The sequence below is a fragment of the Octopus bimaculoides genome, chromosome 10 (genome assembly GCF_001194135.2).
Source record: "Octopus bimaculoides isolate UCB-OBI-ISO-001 chromosome 10, ASM119413v2, whole genome shotgun sequence".
NCBI lineage: Eukaryota > Metazoa > Mollusca > Cephalopoda > Octopoda > Octopodidae > Octopus > Octopus bimaculoides.
This window is the reverse complement of record NC_068990.1, coordinates 64995606-65005995: the sequence shown is the minus strand read 5'-3', so window position 1 is coordinate 65005995 and position 10390 is coordinate 64995606. Positions and strand designations below refer to the sequence as shown.

The window sequence follows — 10390 nt, the reverse complement described above, 5'->3', positions numbered from 1 at the left end:
CCACATGGCTCTGGGTTCAGTCCCACTGCGTGGCACCTTGGGCAAGTGTCTTCTACTATAGCCTCGGGCCGACCAAAGCCTTGTGAGTGGATTTGGTAGACGGAAACTGAAAGAAGCCTGTCGTATATATATATATATATATATATATGTATATGTGTTTGTGTGTCTGTGTTTGTCCCCCCACCATCGCTTGACAACCGATGCTGGTGTGTTTACGTCCCCGTAACCTAGCGGTTCGGCAAAACAGACCGATAGAATAAGTACTAGGCTTCCAAAGAATAAGTCCTGGGGTCGATTTGCTCGACTAAAAGGCGGTGCTCCAGCATGGCCGCAGTCAAATGACTGAAACAAGTAAAAGTGTAAAAGAGAAATGATTATAAGTTTGTTTTTATTTTATTTAAAAATAAAAATTCTTTTCTTCATATTTTCCAGGCCTGCTGAGTGATCTGGGTTTAAGGTATTTGGCTGCCAAACTTGGCAAAGATTGGTTTGCAGTTGGTCTCCAGTTGGGCTTACAACAAGCTGACATTGAAAGAATCCAACTTGACCATCCTTCTGACTCTTTCAAGCAAATTTTTACCCTCTTAGTTCTGTGGAGGGATAACAACAGGGATAATTCCAATAGAATTGCAGAACTACTAGACGCCCTGCGAATCAGTGAGCTGAATGCGATAGTGGCAGAGCTAAAGAATAAATATGCCATTGAGGACAGTTAATCCAGGTGAGTCACTAATTAGATCTTGGATTTTCGTATATGAACAAAAAAAAAGAAAAAAAGTATGCACATTCACATATGCATGCATATGTGTGTATATACTTTTTTCCTGATAATACAGCAACAATAACAGTTGGTACAACTGGAATGATGTATAAACACTCTTGTAAAGACATTGATTACCATAGGCACATTTGAAGAAATACCAATATTAGAGTTGTTTTTATCAAAAAGCAAGTGTGTTTTCTGTAATGATTTGATAAACAGTGCTGAGTTTTACAATTCTATAAATATTCATTTCTACTCTAGGCACAAGGCTCGAAATTTTGGAGGAGGCAGGGGTCAGTCAATTAGATCGACCCAGTACACAACTAGTACTTAATTTATCAATCCCAAAAGGATGAAAGGCAAAGTCGACCTCGGCGGAATTTGAGCTCAGAACATTAAGACAGACGAAATACCACTAAGCATTTTGCCCGGCGTGCTAACGTTTCTGGCAGCTCACCGCCTTACAATTATGTAAATATTAATAATAATATTTTATAAGCTCAAAGCCAATAAGCAATCACCGTGTATTGACTAAAGAAAATAGTTTAATATTGGGGCATATAAGCCCTCAGTGGAAAAAATGGGTTTTCTGTATGTGCGGGACTTCAACCCACATCTTTATGTTTTTGTGTTAGTGAATACATGGTGATCGCTTATAAGCTTTAAGCTTATAAAATATTATTATTTATCAATACTAGAATCTGTCGCAATATAGCTTTTAGATAACCTTGAACATAAGCATTTTTTCTGTGAAGTATCTAATTCTTTTTTATGTAATTAACATCAGAATAACTACTTGGCCTTTCTGGAGAAAGTTGCAAGTTGTAATAGATTAGTGATTGGTATCGATAGTTCTATAAATTATCATACCTTAGTGATGATGTTTTATACAAATGCTATTCCATTCATTTGTTATCCAACCGTGAATCTGAGAGGTTTAAAAAAATGTTTTCCCTTGATTTTAGTCATTGCACTGAGGTCATGCTAGGTCACTAGCTTTAAAAGTGATGTAATCGGTCGTATCGGTCTCAATACCGATTTCAGTCTCGTCTTGTTTTATATCAGAAATAAGCACCAGTTTTAAAAACACTTCCCATAATTGAGTCAGGTTCTATTGACTAGCAGTCAAATCGCACTTTACCATTTTGAAGAAGGAAGGAGACATTCAATAATGTAAACCCAAAGGTATTAATTATGTTTGGGAAGAGAGGAGAACCATAACTTGAATGCCTTTGATCACTTGTCTACTTTATCACAGCTGAACTGAATCTAAGCAAAAATAACGCTTTCATTATAAAAATGTGACGGCTATATTTTAGCAGAGTTACTTCCCTTATCATAGCTTCCTTCCCTTGATAATTTACGAATTCTATGGTTTTTCGTAAACTTTTCTCGCAATCACCGTTGGATCGATCGATAGTTCTATAAATGATCATACCTTAGTGAATATGTTTTACACAAATGCTATTCCATTCACTGGTTATCCAACCTTTAATCTGAGAGGTTTAAAAAACATTTTTTTCTTGATTTTAGTCATTGCACTGAGGTCATGCTAGGTCACTACCTTTAAAAGTAATGTAATCGATCGTATCGGTCTCAATACCGATTTCAGTCTCGTCTTGTTTTATAGATCTGTATTTATTGAATGGCTAGGTCTAGTTTATTTTTTTTTTTATAAAATACCAGTTTACACCGCTAAGCGCGCGCGCACACGCACAGGCGCTTGCACGTGCACACACGTTCGACTTCCACACACTTACAACCTGCCAGATGCCACTCACAAAGCATTGGATAACTTGAGATTACTTTAGAAGTCTAACCTGTGACACAGTGTGGTTGAAGACAAAGTCAAGCTGTTGCGAAGTGAGCGTTTTAACCACCCAGCCATGTCTGTGCTGGTCAGGAGGTTTATATCTGACAGGATTCACTACACAAGGTCTCAATATGCTGTGTCTAATGATGCACAAGCCATGTATAGAGGTTAACACATCTTTTTGAGATTTCTGGATGATAACAACAGTAATTAATCGGTGTGGTTGCTGTTTGTGTAGCACATCTTTCTATAGCTCATCTCTTTCACCAAACTGCTGTTCTGGGTCAGGTGCACATTGAAACAATCTAGAGCTCTGAAATATTGCCAGCTGCTTACAGTGGTTGGTGGAAAATCAACTTTCACATTGTACAGGTTAGTAGAGGTGATGACTGTCAGTAACCAGGAAGTCATTATGAGTGTTGTTGAGTATGGTGGTGGACAAACACAGACACAAAAGACACACGCACACACATTTATATATACACGATGAGTCAAGTATGTTTATGACTCATTGTTAATGGTGTCCTCCATAGCTGTGGTTTTCTTTTGTTTTTAATCGAGAAAAAGAAAAAAAAAAAATTTCTGCAATGAAATGAGCATATAACAAACCCAGCACTTCATCTGGTAAATGAGCTAGGCCTAGACTCTTTGCAGTTGAGGAAATTATTGATGATATCTATTCTTCAGATGAAGAGTTTACAATTATGCAGACAATGAGCATGATTTGGACAAACTTGTGAAAAAGATGAGAAAAGTAGTGATTTGGGTGAACAAATACAGTAGTTGAGAGATAGGTTTATTATTATTATTATTCTGAATTTTTTATGATTCTGGCCATTAGTTTGCCTGCAGTTGTTACTCTTGAGCTGTATATGCAGCTATTTATGTTCTTTTTGCTCAGGAGCCCAGGTGGTAGGTAAAGTTAGACACAGAAGCTTAGTCTAAGAGGGTTAGATATGTCACCACTGGAGAATATTCATGTGAAGGATTAAAGACAATTTCTGAAAGTGCTTGGCCTGGCAGTGCTGCAAGACTGTTTAGGACAAACTGTTTAGGACAAACTGTTTAGGACAAACTGTTTAGGACAAACTCTCAAGGCATGGCTGTGTTGGAGCTGCTAAAAATTGAATTTACCTGTGTTGTGTGCTGGCTGACAACACATTTGTTCATTGCCTGTGTATTGTTGGCCAGTGAATTTATATCAAAGAGCTGTTAGCACATATGGGACAGATCTATCTATCAGCCGAGTCATGAACATTGAGCCACTACCCTCTGTCTGAAGTTTGTGACAAAATTTCGCGAGGAGATAGTTAAAAGGCTTGAAGACAGAATGTTTCCTCTCAGGCCAAGCATTCATCACCTTGTTGAACTACCATTTGAAGAGGGAGACGAGAGTAATAGGGTAGGTACTGCTCTCCACCTAGCTTTGTGGTTGGATGAACTCCATTTTTTGAAGGTGTATTAGCATCACTAAGACTGACCTTTTTCAGCTGCTCATCAATTATTTTTATGCTTATAAAGTGAAAATACAGTGCAGCCCCCATTACCTTTAGTAACATTTTTCATGCTCAGGATTGTTGAAGCATGGGCTAAACTACCTGTGTCAGTTGTTAACTGTCAGGACACTGTATCCTTCTTCCCAAACTGCCCTGTGTGGCTACTTACCATTTCTTTAATCGTTTATCTTTTACTTGTTTAAGTCATTAGACTGTAGCCATGCTGTGGCACTGCCTGGAAGAATTTTAATTGTATAAATCAAACCTGAGTACTTAATTTTTTTTAAAACCTGGTATTTATTCAATTGGCCTCTTTTTGCTGAACCTCTAAGTTACAGGAATGTAAGCACACCAGTTGTCATATGGTGGTGGACAAACACAGACACAAAAGACACACGCACACACATTTATATATACACGATGAGCTTCTTTCAGTTTCTGTCTACCTAATCCACTCACAAGGCTTTGGTTGGCCTGAGGCTATCATAGAAGACACTTGCCCAATGTGCTGTGCAGTGGGATTGAACCAAGAACCATGTGGTTGGGAAGCATATTCTTATTATTCATACACAATAACAATAAAAACATGATAGATAGCATTTCTTTATTATTGTTGATCTCATTCTTTTACTTTCTGCAAATCTACACTGAATTTTGTTTACTGTTTTCCTTTGTATTTTGCTTTTGTATTTTTGCAACATATTGGACCTTTGAGGTCAATAAAATGAAATTACTACTACTACTACTACTACTACTACTACTACTACTACTACTACTACTACTACTACTACTGTTGCTAGGTGCTCATAGCATTGTACCAGCTGGACAAAGCTGGTTAGCAGGGAAAATAACTCAAGATTTCTGTTGGAAGTTAGTTGAGAGTATGCGAGGTGATGGCCTGGGACTGATTTTGGACATTGATAGGAACAGCCTGAGTGGTCTCTTTTGGGGTACTTTCAGGTCAAAGACCTAGACAACTTCCAGAAGTCCTTGGTATGGCAGTACTATGGAGGTGAGGTGTGGGTGGGGTGGAGCATTGCTTTTTCAAGACAAGCTCTTCAGGCTGGAAACACCAACATGTAATATTTGTTTCAGCTTCTTAGGTTCTGAGTTCAAGTACTATTAAAATCAATTCATGCCTTTCATCTCTCTGGGAGTGGGGTGGATTCGATAAAATTAAGTACCAGTCATGTACTGAGGTCAATGGTTTTAACTACCACTTTCCTTCAAAATTGCTGGCTTTGTGTAAATCATACATTTATTATTGCTTTTGTACTTTTTTCTTTCTTTGCAGGACCAACTGTAGAGAAGTTAACCAAGTTGATTTGGTGGTTTTTTGGCCATCATTGAGAAGTAGACAGAAGAGAGAGAGAGAGAGAAATGAAGAGAGAGGGAAAGCAAGAGAGGGAAAGGGAAGGTGATGACTGACAATACTTGTGATTTATTACATACATGTTTATACACACACACACACATACACACACACACATACACACACACACACACACACACACACACACACACACACGCTCTTACTCTGCCATACATAGTGAGCACATAATCACAATGAATTCAGGTTATATATGCAGCTGTGGAAGACAAGCAAAATTTTGGTTTTTTCCATCAAAAAAAAAACCTGAAAAACATTTTGCTAGAGATTTATTTTTTACAAAATTTTATTTATTTACTTTTTCCTATGATCTTTGTCATTTTCTGGGTTTGAGGAATCCAAATTGGATTCGAGGGTTGGTTATGTGTTTTTCCTTTTTGGGATGGAACAATTTTTTTTAAACATTTTGTTTCTTTTCCCTGTTTTTCTTTTATTCTTTTCCTCAGTGCACTTTTTGTGCTTGTATATAAGAACATAAACCTGAAGATCAATATTGTATTGTTTTGCTTCCTTTTGATAGTATGACCTTAATTCAAGGAGAATGGACTGCCAGAGTCGGTAGAGCAATGGACTAAATGCCTTGTCATAGTTAGTTACATCCCTTTATATTTTGAGTTCAAATCCTGCCGTGGTCAACTTCATTTTTTATCCTTCCAGGCTTCATGAAACAAAGTTCTAGTTAAGTAATGGTGTGTGTATGTGTGTGAATTGAAATCATTATGCCCCTGCCTCTTTAATTTCTAGCCTTGTTCTGCCAATTGTAGAACTTAAATGTTATGACTATATTTCTGTCAATCACCAAAGAACAGAGTCACTCTCCATGCAAGGCAAGTATGCCACTCTATTTCATTTTCTGATTCTAACCAATTCCTTTCTTCATATGTATCAATAATGATTCTCGCATGAAGAGCATGAATATTATAGCACAATCTCATTTTATTCTTCTCCATTGATGAAAGCCTTCTGCCTATGTTAGCAGTCAATTTAAGGTCAATGTTCTTTTAAGATTTATGAGGTGAGGTGGGGTGGGGTATAACAAATCAAACACTGTCAGCTGTATAAAAACCTGCATGTGTGTGTGTGTGTACAAGCATGTATAGGAGGTGGGTGAGGTACAGATTCTGTTATGTGTTTATGTGATTATTAAAATATGCTCTAGTAATGCAATGGTGTTAGGTCACCTGATCATTTACATATGAAGATGATCTAGGAGTGGCCCAAAAGAGTAATTAGAAGCATTATGCATATCTGTACATTTGTATGAGTGTTGTGTCATTATACATACACACACATATATATGTATCTATATAGTTTATATATGCACATACTACATGTATACATATATATATATACTACATATGTATGTATGTGTATGCATTCACAAATGCATATGTATATATCAGCATATATATATTAAAACCAGTTGTTTTTCAGTTTTAATTTATTAGACATTATATTTTAGATATTATATAACCTGCTTATAATGCTACTAACCTTGAGAAGGGCATGAATGCCACACAAACTTACCTCCTGTCTTCTTATGAACCAATGTAAAAAATCAAAATTAAGATCATTGTTTTTGTTGCTTTTTTTGTGTGTGTGCTGTTTGCTGTTTCTCTCAGAAAATAGTGTTTCCTCATTCTCTGTATCCTCAGCAGTTGTCAAGGGCTGTGAGTTGGCAGATTTGGTACAGTGTTGGACTCTGTTTTAGCTGTACAGAGGCATGTTCCTTTTTATGATTTGATTTCACATCCCACCGAAGTTGACTTTGCCTTTGAACCTTCTTTGAATGATAAAATAAGGTTCCAGTTAAGTACTTGGCAAGGAATGGTGTATCAATATAAATGACTGTTCCTTCTCCTATAAATTTGTGGCCTTGTACCTATATTAGAAATGAATATTATGATTTGTGTATGTTAATTTTTCCTCCCCCCCCTTCCCTGTTCTGTTAATATTATATGCTTTGGAATGTGATATCTTCAAGTTGACCAGCCATGCTTTACCTCCAAAGTGAAGCTGCTCTATATACGCAAAAATCTGTGTGTATGTGTGTAAATCTGTGTAAATGGCTAATGATATCTCATTCTTTTTTATTCCTATACATATGTGTGTTTAATATTTCTTGTATCATTTTCTCTGTTTCTCTGTCAGTTGCTCTCCTTGAATACATGTGTCTCCTATCATTAAACCATTTATTTTTGCATTTTAAAATTGAATTATTTCCTCACCCTACTCTATCTCCTACTCATATTTTTTATCTGTCCCTTGCTGATTAAAAAACTATTGAATCTTGAAAAAGAACAAGGCTCTAGTAGAAAGATTTGAATGAAAGTAATAGTGATACTACCCATAAAAATGTTTATAATGATAATACTTTGGATAAATTTGTGTGAAAATCATTTAGGAGAACCATGAAGTTCAGTGTAAAGGGAAACGTTTTTCTCCTGAAATTACTGCTGGAACTTTTGAGGGTTCTTTCTTTCTCTTCATTTTTATTTTGCCTCTGTTCTGAGAGGAAACCTTGAAATTTATTGCAAACAAAAGTTGATTTAGTACTGATTATGGGTAACTATCAGTAAAAAAAAAAAAAAAAAAAAAATGACGAGGATGATGATGATTTAATTTGTGTGAAACAAAAGTGAAATAAATTTCAGAGATGCTTTGCTCCTCACAGAAACTGCAGGAGCAACTCAGAGGTTTTGCAAGCTTTCTAATCTGTCATGATGTTGAAAATCTTTCCATATTATCTAAAGGTATCTCAGGATCACAAGCATTTCACTCCATAGCCTGTATGCTTTGCCTGAGTGGGGTAGGCTTGTTAACAGGGTTTTCCATTTTCTGTATGTATGCATAGTGTATTACTTCTTACTCTCTCTCTTTTTATCTGTAAATCATTTCCTTTGGTTTCTACTGTTTTAATCAATAAGAAATCTTTCTCTCTGTTTAATTCTTCCTTTACTTTCTTTGCCACTTTATATGTCTGTCTGTATATGAATCTCGTCTCTCCCTCCCTCTCTCTCTCTCTCTCTCTCTCTCTCCCTCCTTTTCTCACTCTCTCATCGTTCTTATGCCCATTACAAAATATCCCTACTGACCCTCTTAGAAGATGTAACAAACAAACACGGCGCCATTTCAGCATTCTCCTTAAATCACTATTAAACATTTCAGTCCTCTTTGTAAATTATTTCCCTTGTATCTTTATTTGTTCCCTTAACGTGCAATACCCAGTATGTTTGAGCCCTGGCAATAACATGTGCCTGCCCAACAACCTACCTAAGTGTCTCTTCATCTCTTACTTAGTGTATATATACATATATATATAATATAATATAATATATAATTATGTATGTATGTATGTATGTATGTATGTATGCATGTATCAATCATCATCATCATTGTTTTAATACCACCTTCTCGTGCTCGTGTGGGTTAGGCACAATTCATTGACACAGATTTTCTGTGGCCAATTGACTGTCCTATCATCAGCCATTACCTCTTTCCAAGAAAAGGTAATACTTCCCTATGGCCAGACATGTTTTCACAGAAGATTGGAAACAAAAGGATACCACTTGTGTGATAGTGACATTGGTTTACAACTATTGTACAATGTCAGGACAAGGACACACAAACATATACGTACACATACATGCATAAATATTGTTAAGTAAGGTCTTAAAAGTTATCATGTCCTCTGAAGGTCATAGGAAAAAAAAATCACTGACTTTTCATTGGGCTTTATCTCTATAAGTATGGCATATTATGTCAATATGAAACACACACACACACACACACACACTACACACATACACAGACTCCTGGATTAAGTTAGTCTTCTACACAAGAATTAAGTACCAGCCATAAGGATTTTTGAGGCTTGGCTTAAAGGGGATTGAGGAGGGAAATGATTTTTAGCTGAAAGAAAATAGGGTTATGTATGCATTGTCAACAACGTTTGTTATCTGTTGCTCTCTTGGATTCATTAAGGAAACAATACAAATCAAATTACTTAAAATAACTATGATAATAAAGTTGGGGATGGTGATGATGATGACTTTAGGATAATGACTTCCTTTCATCAGACATTAATTAGATCAACTTTTGTTTTTCAATTTTCCACTGCGTCATTGGTATTCTATGAAGTGTGGGAGGTAATGAATAAATAGATAAATAAACAAAGTTGATTCTGATTGGATTTGAACTTAGAATAGGGAAAATGGTGAATTAGAGCTAGTTAGCATAACTCATTCCAGTCTGATATTGTAATATCTTATTTTTATTCTCTTTGGCCCCCCCTTGATTCTTCATAGTTGTGACAGCTATGTGCATGATGCATAAAACATTTGCTCATATTCATATAAGTATACGCACACACACACACACACACACACACACACACACACACACACACACACACACACACACACACACACACACACACACACACACACACACACACACCACACACTTAAATATTTATTTGTAGAAATAACCCATCCCATGTAGATGGAGTAAATTGTATGATTGCTGAAATTTTACACATGTGACACATTTAGATGTAGACACGCACGTGCATGTGCGCGCACACACACACACAAACATATAAAATCCACACACGCACGCACACACTCACGTGTGTAACCATCATTTAATGTCCATGTTTCATGCTGGCATGGGTTGGAATATGTATGTTAATATATGTATGTATGTATGTATGTATGTATGTATGTATGTATGTATGTATGTAAGGCACAGGAGTGGCTGTGTGGTAAGTAGCTTGCTTACCAACCACATGGTTCCGGGTTCAGTCCCACTGCGTGGCATCTTGGGCAAGTGTCTTCTTCTATAGCCTCGGGCCAACCAAAGCTTTGTGAGTGGATTTGGTAGACGGAAACTGAAAGAAGTCCGTCGTATATATATATATATATATA

General features: G+C 36.5%; 1 protein-coding gene across 2 annotated transcripts in view; it reads left to right on the top strand.

Annotated features, from left to right (window-relative positions):
• LOC106879762 (malignant fibrous histiocytoma-amplified sequence 1 homolog) overlaps nucleotides 1-9887 on the top strand; it is a 48346-nt gene extending 38459 nt beyond the window's left edge. For both annotated transcript variants that reach the window (XM_052971262.1, XM_014929446.2), the window contains 2 exons: nucleotides 433-721; nucleotides 5367-9887. In XM_052971262.1, coding sequence (XP_052827222.1) covers nucleotides 433-716 — 284 coding nt within the window. In that variant the 3' untranslated portion in view covers nucleotides 717-721; nucleotides 5367-9887. The remainder of the gene's footprint in view (nucleotides 1-432; nucleotides 722-5366) is intronic.
• The last annotated feature ends 503 nt before the right edge of the window (nucleotides 9888-10390 follow it).